This window comes from Molothrus ater, chromosome 16 (genome assembly GCF_012460135.2).
Source record: "Molothrus ater isolate BHLD 08-10-18 breed brown headed cowbird chromosome 16, BPBGC_Mater_1.1, whole genome shotgun sequence".
In the NCBI taxonomy this organism is placed as follows: Eukaryota; Metazoa; Chordata; class Aves; order Passeriformes; family Icteridae; genus Molothrus; species Molothrus ater.
Window position 1 is genome coordinate 13,958,865 of NC_050493.2, and position 15,539 is coordinate 13,974,403.

The 15,539-nt window shown below is 56.8% G+C and overlaps 1 protein-coding gene and 1 pseudogene across 3 annotated transcripts; both read right to left on the reverse strand.

Annotated features, from left to right (window-relative positions):
• Positions 1–292: 292 nt before the first annotated feature.
• Positions 293–9,963, reverse strand: HMOX2 (heme oxygenase 2). 3 transcript variants are annotated; one of them, XM_036392598.2, is made up of 6 exons: positions 9,813–9,963; positions 4,670–4,771; positions 2,888–3,005; positions 2,165–2,656; positions 1,130–1,250; positions 293–1,049 (listed from the first exon to the last, which is right to left on the reverse strand). In XM_036392598.2, the coding sequence occupies exons 1-6, from the start codon at positions 9,836–9,838 to the stop codon at positions 925–927; spliced, it is 984 nt and encodes a 327-aa protein (XP_036248491.1). In that variant the 5' UTR covers positions 9,839–9,963; the 3' UTR covers positions 293–924. The 3 variants fall into 3 exon arrangements, with proteins under 3 accessions (XP_036248491.1, XP_036248494.1, XP_036248492.1); XM_036392601.1 differs by lacking the exon at positions 9,813–9,963 and adding an exon at positions 9,402–9,422; XM_036392599.2 differs by lacking the exon at positions 9,813–9,963 and adding an exon at positions 9,111–9,282.
• Positions 9,964–10,069: 106 nt separating this feature from the next.
• Positions 10,070–15,526, reverse strand: LOC118692649 (zinc finger protein 629-like; annotated as a pseudogene).
• Positions 15,527–15,539: the final 13 nt, after the last annotated feature.

A 15,539-nucleotide genomic window follows, 5' to 3' on the forward strand; every position in this document is an offset into this window, starting at 1 on the left:
GGTACCAAGCACAGGAGGAAGAGCAGCAGCTTCTCTACCCTGCCAGGAACCCCCTCACACAGGAAAGCCCCAAGCCCTGCCAGCACCTGGCTGTGTCCTCAGCAGGGCAATGATCCTCCCCACATGGAAACCCCAGGGAAAATAGCAGGGACAGTGGGGTGCCAGGGCAGGAGTTTCTCAGGGACTGCATGAGTCAGAGACAAGTGAAACAGGGTGGGACTGCACTCCCTTTGCCCCCCTCAGTCCCCAGCCTCTCCATTCTCACAATGATGTGCTTTTGGCTTCCTCCAGCTATGGCATTGCAACTTTTTATTCCAGTCAAGGCTTCAGGAGAAATAACCAACAACCAACCCTCAACCCCGAAGTTGCACAGTACAGATCTGTCACCTCCATACCCCACCATGGTCCTGCCCCCATCCCCAGGGAGCTCCTTCCAACAGGAGTCAGACTTGGTTCCTCAGACATTGCACCAAACAGGACACTTCTCTGAGCTAACAGCCCCATGGCACAGCCTCAGCTTCTCAGGGTAGGAAAGCAAGTGCTCGTTGTTTGAAAGGCTGATGACACATTCTGCAGATGCAACCCAGGGCAGGAAACCCCCTCCAGACACTGCTTCAGGGATGGAGATGAAAAGCCAAGCATGTGAAGCCTTTGCCAGGACAGGACAGGACATCTCTAGCCTTAAAAAGCCCAGCCTGGGCAGGGCAGTGCTGCAGTGGAGTCCTCACCCCCTGGCACTGACGAGTCCTGTGCAATATTCAGCTAAAGAGGTGTGCAAGGAGGCTTGGACAGTCCCACAGGATTCCTGTTTATTTCCTTACTCCACTCTGCAGCCAACTCACCAGCAGCGAGGGAAGGGTCGGAAAGCAGGCAGGGCACATCTCTGCCCTTGCCCCCAGGCAGAGCCACACCTGCCTGTGCCCATCACAGGATGTACCAGGCTGCAGCTCCCGCTGCCACGGCCATGCAGGCTGCCAGCACCAGCTGCACCAGGGGCTGCCTGGCCAGGCCCACAGCAGCATGGAAGGGGCAGCTGGGGCTTGCTGTGCCTGCAGGACACAGAAAGCACCGTTAGCACTGTCCCTCTGTGCCACACAGCCACGGCAGCCCCCGCGTTGGCACCACCTACCCAGTTTGTCTGCATAGTACGGGCACTTGCGGATGTCTCCCTTTCCATCGTGGACTGGAACGCCTCCATCTTGGGCTTCTTCTCCCAGCGACCTGCCCACCTTGTCCAGCTCATCAAACACCTGCAAGTGGCCACAGTGAGCACGTGAGCAGGCAGAGCCAGGCAGCTCTCAGCCAGATCCCTGCAGTCATCTGGGGAGCAGGCAAGCACCACTCCTGCTTCCCCGTCCCCAGCTGCCTTTTTGGGCATCCACTGCACAGCTGGGGGGACACCTGGCACACGCTGCAGCTCCAGGAAGGTACAGCCCATCCCAAGAGCATTCAGTCAGAGCCAGGAGCCAGGCAGCACCACCCTGCTGTGGGTGGGAGTGTGGGGCAACAGGCTCTCCCCTCCCTGCTGCAGAGCCCTGGAGGATCCCAGCTCCTGCAGTGCTCAGGCAGCCTCTCACTGCCATGGGATTCCATAAGGATCCTGACAAAGGAGCCAACCACACCTCACCATGTTTCTGGCCAGTTTAAATCACACTGACCTGCTACAAGCACAAGATTAAAACTTCCATCCAGTAGCTAAATCTGTGTTCATCCCCTGGGGCAAGCAGCAGCTCAGTCAGGTTTGATGAGAGGCAAATGCTATGGGAGGGACAGGAAGCTCCAGACATTTCTGACCATGGGCAACAAGTCAGACCTGAGACAGGAGATGAATTGTCACCAGGGTGGTGCAGCACACTCAAACTGTTTGAGGCTGTCTTGGCACAAGAGCTCTGCTCCCCTCACTGATTCACAGCCACACAGCTTGTGGGAATCTTCAAATCATTAATTTTGCCTTAATCAAAGCACTTGGCTGTGGCGGTGGAGCATGGGAGGAATTCCTGCCTGAAGCTAGAGAAAACTAGTTCAGCTAGAACCCCAACCCCTCAAGGAGGGGCTGTGGTGGTCTCACTCACACTGACTGGGTGAGTGGTGTGACTGAATTAACCTGGGCCAGACCTAAAAGCTGCAGCACCTACACATACAGATCAAGGGCTTTGTTTAGTACCTGCATGTTAAATCTGAAGGCTTTGTTGGCCTCTTCCACAATCCTTTCCTTGGTGTTCTTGTCCAAGTCCAGAGCATTCATTCTTGCTCTGTAAAGCTGCTTGAACTGCTGTGCGTTGGAAATGTTGTCAAACATGTAGAACTGGATCCCTTCCTCAGTACTGGGCAACTTCAGGGCCCTCTGGGCTACCTTCTTCAGCACCTGGCCACCTGAGAGGTCCCCCATGTAGCGTGTGTAAGCATGAGCCACCAGCAGCTCTGGCTCGTGTTGTCCCACATGATGGATTCTGTCCACATACTGCTGAGTTGCCTCTGAACACTGGATCTTTTCTTTCCAGTCTTCCCCATAAAAATATTTGAGGTCTTTGGCCAAAGCTTCTCTCCGGTGGAGCTCCACAGGGAAATACAGAGGAGCAAAGAGGGGATTGTCCTTGTTGTGATCCATCTCCTCTTCCAGAGCAGAGTAGGTGAAGTAAAGGGCCACGGTGGCCAGCTACAGACAGAACACAGCTCATGTGAGAAGCTGCTCACTAGATGGGCACAACTCATCTCAAGAGCAAGCCCCAGGCCTGGCACAGAAGCAGCCTGGAGAGCCTGTACCAGGCAGGCACTGCTTGAAGGAGCCAAGGCTCTGCTCTGCCCACCACCACCACAGCACCCCCAGGGCTGTGGGGCTCTGCCTTGGAGCCTGCACCAAAGAGCTGGGGAGCAGAGCCACACCCACCTTGAAGAGCTCCTTCTTGATGCGGCCCTTGAGGAAGTCCTTGACAAACTGAGTGTTCTCGGCGCGGTCGTGCGATTCCTTCGTCCCCTCCTTCAGCAGCTCCGAAAGGTCCATGGGGCTGCAGGCAAACACAGAGCTCCTTCCACCCCACAGCCTCACACAGCTTGTCCCTGCTGTGTCTGGAGGGATCCCCCACCATCCACCATCCCAGTTTGGAGAAGGTACAAGGTGGGACCCTCAGGCCGCCCCGCAGGCTGAGCTGGCAGCTGCTGGAGGAAGCAGCAGGGTGGCAGCAGCCCCTGTGCCAACCACAGCTGCCCCTCCAGGGGGGTTACCAGGGGCTCTGGCCCAGGATGCTGAAGCAACTGCCAAGGACCTGCTGATCCCTGCACCTTAACTTCTGCTTCTCATCCATGTGAGCCCAACACCACCACACAAGGAAGCCTTGAACTTATGGGGAGCATCAGGGCAGGCTAAAGGGCATGGGGGCCTTGCTGGTACCTTCTGCTGGAGAACAAAAAAGGCTCAGGTAGGTCCCCCAGCTTTCCCAACTTGGATATCAACTGTTGGTGAAGAGATGAGAGCTGAATGGCAAAGCAGGGCAAAAAACACCCTTAAAAAGTTTATTTCTCCTGCATTACACTGGTTTTTCAATTTTCGACATGGTGTCTTGTTTTAAAAAAGACCCAAAACATTAAAATCTATGATTTTAGGCCCTAGGCACTGCACCTACCTGGACACAGAATCACAGAATGAACTGGGCTGAAAAAGACCTTTGAGATCATCAAGTCCAACCTATGACCTAACACCTCCTCATCACCTGAACCACAGCACCGAGTGCCACGTCCAGGCTGTTCTTAAACACATCCAGGGACAGAGACCCCAGCACCTCCCTGGGCAGACAATTCCAGTGCCCAATCATTCTTTCAGTGAAGAATTTTTTTCCTGATGTCCACCTCAAACTTCCCCTGGTGCAGCTCAAGGCTGTGTCCTCTCATTCTGTCAGTGGTTGCCTGGGAGGAGAGCCCAGCCCCCTCTGGCTCCAGCCACCTTCAGGTACAGCATCAGGACACTGGTACAGTATCAACACACACTCAAATCTTGCCAAAGTGCACCCCACAGTTTTATCACTACTTTGCTCCAGCTAGCACACTCATGTTAGCTCTGAGAGAGGCTGTGAACACTCCAGACCCACTGAGTGTGCCAGCAGAGCCAGCAAACACTCACTTCTCATGAAGCTGAGCCTGTCAAGTCAAAGAAATCAACCAGCCTGTCTAAATCTTCTAGAAAGCACCCTAGTCACCCTTCCTGTTTTCCAAGTCTGAAGCCTTGGCTCTTAGAACATGTGTGTGAATTTGTTTTTTAAAGTAACCTCCTAGAAAATGTCCTTGCCTAGGCCTGGGTATTCTGCAAAGGCAAGAGCTCACCAGAGCAGAGTTCACCTCTAGAGTCAGTTTTCAAAACAAGAAGCCTGCCCAGCAAGCCATGGAAACACAGGCTCCCCTTGGCCAGGAAGACACAAACACAGCTGCCAAATAGTCAAGAGTGTTTCTGAAATGTGACTTTCACAGTCAAGTGTTTGTTGTCAGCCCTGCCAGGTCCCTCTTTCCCATCCCTTCCACCCTTACAGTACAGTTTCGATTAAAGATTTCATAGCACATGTATTTAATTCATCACCTATTGGGGTCCCCTACTTCTTCAGATGAGAGGATCACTCCTTTACCTGGAAGATCTCTTGCCTTGCCCAAGGCTGTGCCTGTGCCATTGTGTGTCAGAACTCACCTGACAGCATCATCTTCTATTTCCTCATAGTGCAAAATGTCTTCCTCTCCCCCCTCTGGGCTCTCCTGGGCTGATGGCATTGTGGTCACTGCTGGGATCAGTCTGAAAAGCAAAAGCAGAGAGGGGCTGTCAGGGGAAGCTGCCTTAGCAAAGGGATGGCTGTGAAATGCTGAACAGTCCAACCAGGAGTTCTCTGAGCAGCCCCACCAGGCAGGGCAGTGAGCAGCAGCCTCTGGCTGTTTCCACCTCCCACCAGGCACTTCCAAGGATGCAGATTTGCCTGTTCAGTTCAGGTGAACCTCAGCACTGACACCCAGTTCACAAAGCATTGAACACAGCAGCCTGCACTCCATTTCCCCCTTCAGGATGGCTCCTGGCTGAAGATGAGAGCTCTGTGGTGGCAGTCTGCACTGGACCTGTGAGCAGGCTGCCTTCCCCTGGTGCTACCAAACACTTCCCCCAGTGTCACACTGAGCAGAGTAACTGGAAAGGGAAGCCCCTCTCCTTCACTCAAGAGGAAGAACAAGCCTCATGTGCAAGTACAAAGCTTCCCTGGAGAAAGCAGTGGTGAATTAGGCCAGCTGAGCTCTGAAGTCAGGCAGCTCCCAGGGGAAACAAGAACATTCCCTGTGACAGAATAGGGGAAGAGGAACTTCCAAAGCAGGGGCAGATTTCACTGCTCTGCCTTTCCTGGGCCACTCTCCAAGCAGAGTGAGCTGCAGACAGCTCCTGCTCCCACTCACACCCTCCTCTCCTGCCTGGCAGAATTCACTTCAAATCCCATAAGTAACTGGGTTCCTCCTCCTCATTTGCAAAAGGAAATAAAATCTCCTTGCATGTAACAGGATGCACAAGCTTTACCCAGGAGCAGGAACACAACACACCTGGATTACATTGGCTGGGCACAGAAATCCAGGCCCCTCATTTATAAAATGGAGCTGTAATCAGCTTTGTGCAGAGCAACAGCACCAGCAGCTTCCAGGCAGCCTTGGAGAGGAGCAAGGAGCTGATGAGAAAACACCCACCAAGGGAACCATCCTCGTGCTCCCCACTTCAGTTCAGCCCCCCCTTGCTGGGCTGCACCCATGGATTCCCTGCTCAGCCCCAGCAGGGGACTGGCAGAGCCAACAAGCAGCTGCTCAGCACTGGCACAGCAGCTCACACGAGCACACCAGTTAGAAATTAATTGCTCTCCAGTTCCTCACCCCAGATTTCTAAGCCCTGTTTCACAGCAGTTCAAGCAGCTTTACAGAGCAAGAATGAATGCTCTGGACTTGGACAAGAACACCAAGGAAAGGATTGTGAAAGAGGCCAACAAAGCCTTCAGCCCTGTTTCACAGCCCTGTTTCTCAGTGCCCTTCACACTCCAACCAGGAGCCAGGGCTGAGCCCCATCCTCAGGTGCAGCCCAAGGCTCCCCTGTGATCACAGAATCCTTTCCTGGGAGAGAGGCTTCCCCAGGGGAGGCTGACCAAGTGGATTGTTTTGGGATGCCAGGAGCCCAGGGCTGGGACAGAAGTCATTCAGGGTCACAAAGGATGGCAGCCCTAGTGTCACCACCCCTCCCCTGCCCAGGATAAAGGTCAGGCCAGAAACCAGCCCAGGTGCTGTGTGTGTGATCACTCACCAGGCAGCTCAAGCCAGGGACCCACCCTCACTCCTCACCCAGCCTCAGAGTGGGAAATGCCCACTGTGGGCAGGGGAAACAAAGCACAAAGGCAAATGAGCCAGCTGAGCTCAGCCAGGAGCCTGGGCACAGGAGGAACAGTGCACTTGTCACCTGCCAATGTCACCAGCTCTGTGACACCCTGCCTGCCCTGCTCATGGCAGCCCAGGACCTTCCTAGGAGATGCAGATTCCAAAATGAAAGTAGACAAACTAGTTCCAATTTATCTTATATTCCCAGAAAGCCAGAGTCCTGGAGGGGAGGTGTGCTGTCTCCACATGCCTGAAACAGGCACTGCTGAGAGCAGAGCTACAGAGCACCTGAGCCACACTCATCCCTTGGGAGAGGCCTGAAGGCTGACAGCAAATCCAGCCCAAAGGAACACACCAGGCCAGGCCTCAAAATCAGTGGTTAACAGCAGCCATGGCTCAAGGTTCCCCAAAGATGGCCCTGAGATCATCACACTCACCAGAGCCTCCAGTGGCACAGCCCTGAGCACTCTCCTGTTCACACAGGGCACCCAGGGGGTCTCAGCAGCCTCCCCCCAGCCCTGTCACTGCTGCTGCAGAAGCACAGCTCATGGGCAGGGGGAGTCACTGTCCCAGGAGCACAGGCTGCTGCTGGGAGCAGGGGGTACCATGTCCAAAGTCACTGAAGGCCTTGGTGCATTGTCAGACTCGTGTTTCCCCTGGCATGTTTTGCAGGGTTCAGCCTCACAAGTTCATCTCCATGGCAGTGCCTACACCAGTCCCTGTAGCCCCAGGTGAGGGCAGAACTCGTGCAGGAAGATGTGGAAGCTGAGCTCTCTCCTGATACAGTCTCTAGCACAGACACATCCCAACAGGACAAGTCAGCACAAAGCCCATCCTCCCCTGTGCTGGGGCACTGAGAGCTGGCAGGAAAGGCCCTCACTGGCTCTCACACCTCCACACACTGGTGCCTTTACTCAAAAACTGGCAACTGCAAGCCCCACTTTGTGGTCACAGTCCTGGTTTCTCTGAAAGGGGGCACGTCCCACAGGCCAAGGGGGAGGCTCAGGCAGTGCCACCTCCTCTGCAGAGGCTGGAATGCCATTTCATTTGCTGCAGGGAGCTCTGCTCATCCAGGACCTGGCTGATGTTCAGGGCACCTTCCAGTGCCCAGACAGAGCCTGCCTGGAGCAATCCAGCAGCCACCATTGGGATAGCAGGGCTGGAGAGTGGGGAGGAGGTTTGGTACAGGACACCCCAGCATTCCAAACCTTTCTTTCCTAATGACAGTGTTCAAACCCCCTGAGAAAACACCTCCACCTCATCTAGATGAGTACAGTTTGTCCCCACACACGTCTCCTCACCAAGCTGCACACCCCAGATGCACAGCTGTTCTTCTCAGGGTAGGAAAACATTAATCCAAAGAATCCCAAGCCTTTTGAAGGAAGAAGACACTGCTGCTGCAGGGAAAGAGCACTGGAAGCCCCAGATTTGCTTGGGCACTCTGGGAGAAGTTTGGTAACTCACAGGCAGTACAGAGTTCATATCTGCTGTTGAATTTGCATGCAGCTTCAAGGCATTTCCCCACACACAGAGCTCAGTGTGGTGGGACCTTGCAGTGGAAACAAACCTCAGAACCCCAGGCCTAGAGGCTTGAAGAATCGTCCCAGAGGTTACCTGGCAATCCCAGCAGGAGAGATTGTCATCTCCATCTCCTTCTGGTGAGGGATTTGGCACTGGCTGCTGCTGGAAATGGAACCTCACAGACTGAATTACCACATTATCTGATCCCAGGTAAATTGAAGATTTCACCTGGACACAGCCTAAATTTAGCCTAAATTCAAGTCCAGACACTTCTAGCAATGCCCACAAAAACGCTACTTTTGTCTTCTAGAGCAGCAGCTCAGCACCTCAACAAACTGATCAAAGGAAGCTCCTGGTGACCTCAAAGACCTTGTCCAGTGCTGCCCTGTGGTGGTGGCACTTGTGTCAGCCCATCATTATGTTCTCACCCTGGCTATAGGAACAGACAAGGGATAAGTCAGGGCTGGATGTGGGCTGAGAAAGAAAACATTGTATCAGACACACACAGTTATACCAAACAGCCTTTGTTGAGCAGAGAGGCAGCCAGTGCCTGCCCTAGCGGTCATGTCGGTCGTGTCGGCTGCCAGCTGTGCCCGGGACAGCCAAGCAGGGCCAGTGACAGGCACTTGGGGCTGCTATGTGCACTGCAGTGCTGTGTGTGGGTGCTGAGGCCTGAACAGGACAATGGCCAATAATGGAAAAGGAGGAATAGCAGGAGGCCTTCGCTCTCCAGGCACTTCTCTGAGCGCCGCGGGGCCGAGGAAAGGCAAGCGGCCCCATGGCCACGGGCAGCGCAGGGCTCCGATCCCCCAGCTCCCGCTCCCGAGCGGCCGTGCAGAGTCACGGCGGGGCTCTGAGGGCCCGGGGCTGGCACACGCCGCCGGCCGCTGGGCAGGCGCTCGCTCGCTCCTGGGGACGCACGGCAGGAGCAGGGAGGGCTGCGGACGGCCCTGCCCTGCCCGGGGACACGGTTCGCGGGCGGGAGCTGTGGGCCCGAGCGGCCCGGCCGCGTCACGGCGGTCACGTCGGCCGCGCCAGCCGCGGGCCCCGGCGGACAGCGGCGCGGAAGCACGGATCTGAGGCGGCCCGGGGGGCTTCCCGGCCCACCCGCCGCCGGGAGCGGGCAGAGCCCCGCCGAGTGAGCCCCGGGGGAAGGGGCCGGCCCGGGGCCGTGTGAGCCCCGGACCGGGCCGCGTTGCCATGGGGACGCGCCGCACACTCACCACCACCGCGGCTGCTGCTGCCGCCGCCGCCGCCCTCAGGTCCCGGCAGGGACAGACAAAGGCCCCGCGCCGCCGGCCCGGCTTTATGGCCCCGGGGGCTCCGCGCGGCCAATCAGGAGCCGCGCACGGCACGCGCCCGCGATTGGCGAAGGCGGCCGAGGCGCCGCGCGAGGACCCCCCCCCGGCTCCGGAGGCGGGCGGGGCGAGGAACTGCGCACGCGCAGAAGCCGCCGATGGGTGGGAGGCGGGCGGGGAGTCACGTGATGCCCCTGACCCCGCCCCCACGCTCACCTGGACGGCCCCGCCCAAGGCCCCGCCCCTGAAGGGCGGCTGGAGAGCAAATGCGCGCATGCGCAAGTGGCGCCGCGTCCCGGCAACCGAAAGGGCGGCCAAGAAGGGAACGTGGCGGCAGCGCTGCGGTACCGGCGGCTTTATTGGCGGCTGCAGCAACGGCGCCCAGCGCAGCTGCCGTCCCACAGCCCCTGCAGGGCCGCGGGGACACACAGATAGCCAGCGCACGGGGCCCAGGGCACCAGGCCTTGGGCTTCTTTGGGCTGCGGCTCCAAACCGTGGGCTGCGTGAGGGAGCTCAGCGCCTCTGAACACACATCAGGAGCTTTTCTTGAGCGAGTGTTGCAGGCTCTAAGATGGTCCGTGTGCTTCAGTCTATTAATTGTCCACATGTGGGCACAGAGTCATTTACCTTCCTCTGAAATACACGAAGCACATTCCAGCCTTTTCAAAGCACGTCCTTTCTCTCCCAAGAGCTTTCCCTCCGAACACCACCAACTGCCCCTGCCGTGTCCCCGCTCCTCTCCAGAGAGGAGCTCCTCGCACTGGCTCTCCCCCATTTGCATTTCTCTCCTTTAGGACTCGTTCTCATCAAACAAAGAGCCTTCCGCTCCGTGAGCAGGCAGTCAGTGGAGCGAACGGAGACACCGGGACCGGGGGGATCGGAGCCTAGGGCTGCCCGGCGCTGTGGAGGTGCCGGTGCCGCAGGAGCGCGGAGCTCACGGCGAAGCCCCTCCCGCAGTCGGTACAGCGGTGGGGCCGGTCCCCGTTGTGGGTGCGGTGGTGCTGGCTGAGGTGGGCGCTCTGCCTGAAGCTGTGCCCGCGGTCGGTACAGGCGTACGGCCGCTCCCCGCTGTGCACCCGCCGGTGCCGCAGCAGGGCCGGCCGCCACAGGAAGCTCTTCCCGCACTCGGAGCACTCGAAGGGGCGCTCCCCGGTGTGGAAGCGGCGGTGCTGGATGAGGTGGGAGCTCACCGTGAAGCTTTTCCCGCACTCGGAGCACCCGAACGGGCGCTCGCCCGTGTGGAGGCGGCGGTGCTGGATGAGAGCCGAACTCACGGTGAAGCTCTTCGCGCACTCGGAGCACTTGTACGGCTTCTCCCCGGTGTGCAGCCGCTGGTGCTTGGTGAGCTCGGAGCTCTGGCTGAAGCTCTTCCGCAGTCGGCACACCCGAAGGGCTGATCCCCGCTGTGCGTGCCCTGGTGGCGGAGCAGCTTGGAGCTGACGCTGAAGCTCTTGTTGCCGCACTCGGAGCACTCGCAGGGTCTCTGCCCCGAGTGCATCCTCTGGTGCTGGGTCAGATGGGAGAGCTGCCGGAAACGCTCCCCACACTCGGTGCACGGGAAGGGTTTCTCTCCAGTGTGGATCCTCCGGTGCTGGACGAGGTTGGAACTCACACGGAAGCTCTTCCCGCAGTCCCCACATATCATCGGCCTCCCCACAGAGGAATTTCTCTGCTGGATGACATCTGGCAGCTTCCTGAAACTTTTCCCACGCAGCATCACTCGGCTTTGCCTCTTCTCCAGAGGCCTCTGAACCCTTCCTGAGCTCCATGGGATGACTGGGTCCTGTGCAGGACTCTGGGAATTGTTCTCCTTGGAGAGACCCGAGAGTGAAACCTCCAGCTCTGCTGGCCCAGGGGTGCCTTGGTGGGGATTCTTCTCTTTTTTGCTCACAATCCCATCTTCAGCTGCAATAAAATGAGAATCTAGATAGAAGTCACAGACAGGAAACTTTAAAGAGGGGAAATCAAGAGGGATCAAATTCTAAAGATTCACCAGATTGACTCTTACAGAAAGGTCTGATACTTCCCTTCAAACTACACAGTGGATTTCTCAGTGTGTTCACAGGAACAAATCCTAGGAACAGCCCTGTGTGCTCTGACAGAACCTGAATCCACTGAAATTATTGGCATAGTAGAGGTAAAAGTTTAGTGCTTGAATGGGAAGGATGGCTGCTCTTCTAGGATGTCTGAAAAGTTATTAAAAGCTGAATTGAGAGTCATGGAAGTGCCACAAAGAACTGTCCTACTCAGCAGAACAAAGGCAGCATCCCTGATCTGCTGCTGCTGGTGCTGCAGAGGCCCTAAGGGATGAAATCAGACACCTCAAACATGGCTTATGCCAGACAGAGGCAGAAGAAAGGCAACTTTGTGCTCCCATGGATGCATGGGAGAGCACACAGAACTGGGATGAGAAAGTGCTGTCTTGGAGCAGGAGAGGCACTGCAGAACTAAGAAAGGAGAGTCCAGAATTACAGCCCAGATGATCTAAGATCACATCTGATCTTCCTCTTTCTGGGCAGTGTAAGAAAACACCACAATGTGATTTCACAGTGACTCCTGAGATGCCTTTTACAGTAGCTTGGTGTGGCATTGACACTTGATATAGTTTTCCTTCAAATTGTTCCATGAGAGCAACAGAAAGTGGAACTTTGACAGCCATGTGTCTGCAGCTACTCCATCCAGGTGGGATCTGGAGGAAAAGAGAAGAGGGACATCCAGAGACAGGATAAGGACATTGCTGGCAGCCCAGCCTGGTGCCCTTGCCCTGTGGGTCAGACTTACTGAGCAGACAGTGGAGCTTGGGAAGTTGCTCTGTGGAGCAACTGTAAAGGGTTTGATGTTTGATGGTGCCTGTAAAGGGTTTGATCAAAATCACGATGACAGGACCTCACTGGAAGTGTTTTATGTGAGAGGAGAATAAGTTCACAATGCTCAGGAATTCATACTGGAAGTATAAGGCTGAACTGGCAAAAAAATTAATAAGCAAGCAAGGGAGAGTGTGGTTCTTCCTCAGCCCATGCAATTTGGGTTGATCTCAAGCCTCTGATGCGCCCAAGAGTGCCTGGTGCTACGATCTGAGCCAAGCTCCAGGCAAGCAGAGTAAGTGCAGACATTAGGAAAAAACCTAACTATCACCTTAAATGTACCCTTGGATCTCTTTCTCAAGAGAATCCACCTTGAGTTCTTCAGAGATGGCACCAATTCTAGCAGAAGGAAGCTCTGGAGTCCAAAGGCATTCTCAAAGACATTAATCCTTCACCAAACCTGGTAAGGAAACTCAGCTGCTGTGGGATGAATGACCTTCATGAGGTGGGGAGGAAGGCAAAGGGAGGTGTTTATGATTCTGCTATTCAGACACAAAGGCTGACTATGAACTGTGTCAGGGCCTGGTGATGCTGCCCAACCAGGTGACAGGGGAATGACAGAGGACATGCACTGCAGGTAAACAAAGAAGTGCAGAGGGGAAGAGCCTCTATACCAGGAGCTGCTATAGAGGGCTCCTCCATGGATGGGCCTAGGATGTTCTTGACATCATTCTGGAATAGCCCCTTGGAGCAGGTGGACAAAAACTGCAGCTCCCAGGCAGACAAAACAGCTCATCAAATGTTAATGATTTTCAGGGAAAAACAGAGAATAAAGAGAATGTAATTGTGCCCTTGCAGCTCAAACCCCACAACCTGACTGTGTGCAAGGGCAGGGATGGATCCTCCATTTAAGAGAAATTCCAGTAGAGCTGAGGGAGATACAGAGCATGACATGAATAATAAAAGGCACAGAACAGCTTCTGCATTGGGGATAAAGGGTGCAGCTGACAGGGGTATTGCAGAGGACTATGAAACCACAAGTGGCCCATGGAGTGGGTGGGGATCCCTCCTGCACCATCTGCTCTGAGTTAAGAACAACTGACATGAAGTGAGCTATTAGAAGGCAGCTTCAAAGCAAACTAAAGAAGGCAGCAACTCAGAAAGCAGCTGAATAGGCTGTGGAACTACTGGCTGCAAGCTGTCACGGATGCTAAAACATGCACAACTTCAGAGAGCAAGAAAATACAGAGAGAGCTGTGAGATACTGAGACATTGCATGTCTGCTTCAGTAGTTTCTGAAGTCACAGAGTGCCAGGGCCTGGGAGAGCATCCAGGAACACACCAGGCACTGCCTGTGCCTTCTGTGGGACCCAGCACTGGCTGCTGCTAGGGACCAGTGGGAGGACAGTGGTCCATCCTGGTATCACCAATCCTATGCATGCTGGTAGCGTATGGGAATCCTGGAGCAGTTTTTCTCACCAACAGGTTCACAGATGTGCTGGGTTAACGCTCAGACTCCACGATCTTAGCGAGTTTTTCCCAACCTCAGTGATTGTATGGCTGTACCATCCCCTTACCTGCACAAGGGCTGCTCTCGGACTTCCCTCGGTAGGCGCAGAGGTGGGAGAACCACAGTACCTCCTTCTGATCCATGTGGGAGATCATCTCCAGCTGCTTTCAGGGCATCTGCTCCGGGGGGAAGACAGGGGCCGGTCAGACGGGCCGGGATTCACCCGACCGAGCAGGGGCTGGCTCTGCGGGGATGCAGCAGAGCCCCGGAACCGCTGCGGACCCGCGGGGCTGGGGGGGCCGGGGAGGGAACGCGGGGACGCCCAGGTGAGGGTGTCCGGTCCTGGTCCCACCGAGGGTCCCGTCCCAACCCTGTGATGTCCCCGGTCTCAGCCCCGCCGTGTCCCGGTCCCGCCGTGTCCTCGTCCCGCTCCCGCAGCTGTCCCGGTCCCGGTCCCTCAGCTGTCCCCGTCCCGGCCCCGCCGTGTCCCGGTCTCTCAGCTGTCCCCGATCCAGCCCCGCCGTGTCCCCGTCCCGGTCCCTGAGCTGTCCCCGATCCAGCCCCGCCGTGTCCCCGTCCCGGTCCCTGAGCTGTCCCCGTCCCGGCCCCGCCGTGTCCCGGTCTCTCAGCTGTCCCCGATCCAGCCCCACCGTGTCCCTGTCCCGGAGCTGTCCCCGATCCAGCCCCGCCGTATCCCCGTCCCGGTCCCTCAGCTGTCCCCGATCCAGCCCCGCCGTGTCCCGGTCCCGGAGCTGTCCCCGATCCAGCCCCGCCGTGTCCCGGTCCCGGTCCCTCAGCTGTCCCCGTCCCGGTCCCGGAGCTGTCCCCGATCCAGCCCCGCCGTGTCCCGGTCCCGGAGCTGTCCCCGATCCAGCCCCGCCGTGTCCCCGTCCCGGTCCCTCAGCTGTCCCCGTCCCGGTCCCGGAGCTGTCCCCGATCCAGCCCCGCCGTGTCCCCGTCCCGGTCCCTCACCGGCGCTCGGCTCCGCTCGGCGGCTCCGCGGCCGCTGAGGCGCGGTCACGTGACGGCCAACGGTGGCCAATGGCGGCCCCGCGGGCTGTGAAGGGGCCCGGGATGGCGGCGGCGGGGCTGAGGTGGTGACAGGGCTGAGGTGGCGGCGGGCTTGGCCCCCCTGAGGGCTCGGGACCCGTCACCCGCTGCCCGCTCCGTCCCGAGCCTTTCCCCGTGTGCCGGCCGAGCCGCCACGGCCGCCCGGGGTTTCCCAAAGCTCGGCTTCAGGCGGGAAGGGAATGCCCGCCCCGGGGAACACGGAGCCTCCAGTGCAGAGGCTCAAGGAACCAGACGCGATGGCAGCCAGCGCCTTCTGAGAGAAGAACATTTCCAGAGGACACCAGAGCAGAACTCTGGAGATCTGTACCTGGGCTCCATGTCCTTCCAGGACATCGGTGCCCAATCTGGGCACTCTGATGGGCTGGAGCTGCCCAAGTCTGGAAAGTCTCGTGAAGGGAGCAGTGAGATTGTGCTGATCTTGGGCATGAATCTGAATTCTTAGCAATCACGCATGGTTTGGGTCGGACGGGACCTTAAAACCCATCCCGTCTGACCCCATGCCATGGGCAGGGACACTTTCCACTATCCCAGGTTGCTCCAAGCCCCATCCAGCTCAGCCTTGAACGTTTGCAGGGATTTGGAGTCCACATCTTCCCTGGGTAATCACAGGGATGGTTCTGCCAAAGGCTGCATCACCTCTCCCAGACACTTTGTGTTCCATTAGACATCTGACACAAAATCCTCCAGAAGAAATTTTATACTGGAACGATATGGAAAGCAAACCAGCAGGAAGGATTGCTCTCTGATTTGTCCCTTCCATATAGAAATGCTGGCACTGTAAGTGTGGATCTGTTGGCCCAGCTGAGCCTGGCTACTGGGACATTCCCGCCCACAGGTGTTAGGAACCCCTTTGTTATTAGCAAAATAGGTTGCCCCAAGTCTTCTTCACCACCAGTTGAAGTTTTCAGAGTTCAAGTTTAGGTTTTTTAGGCATAGGCTTCCCAGTCATGTTCTCACCCCCTAGTCGAA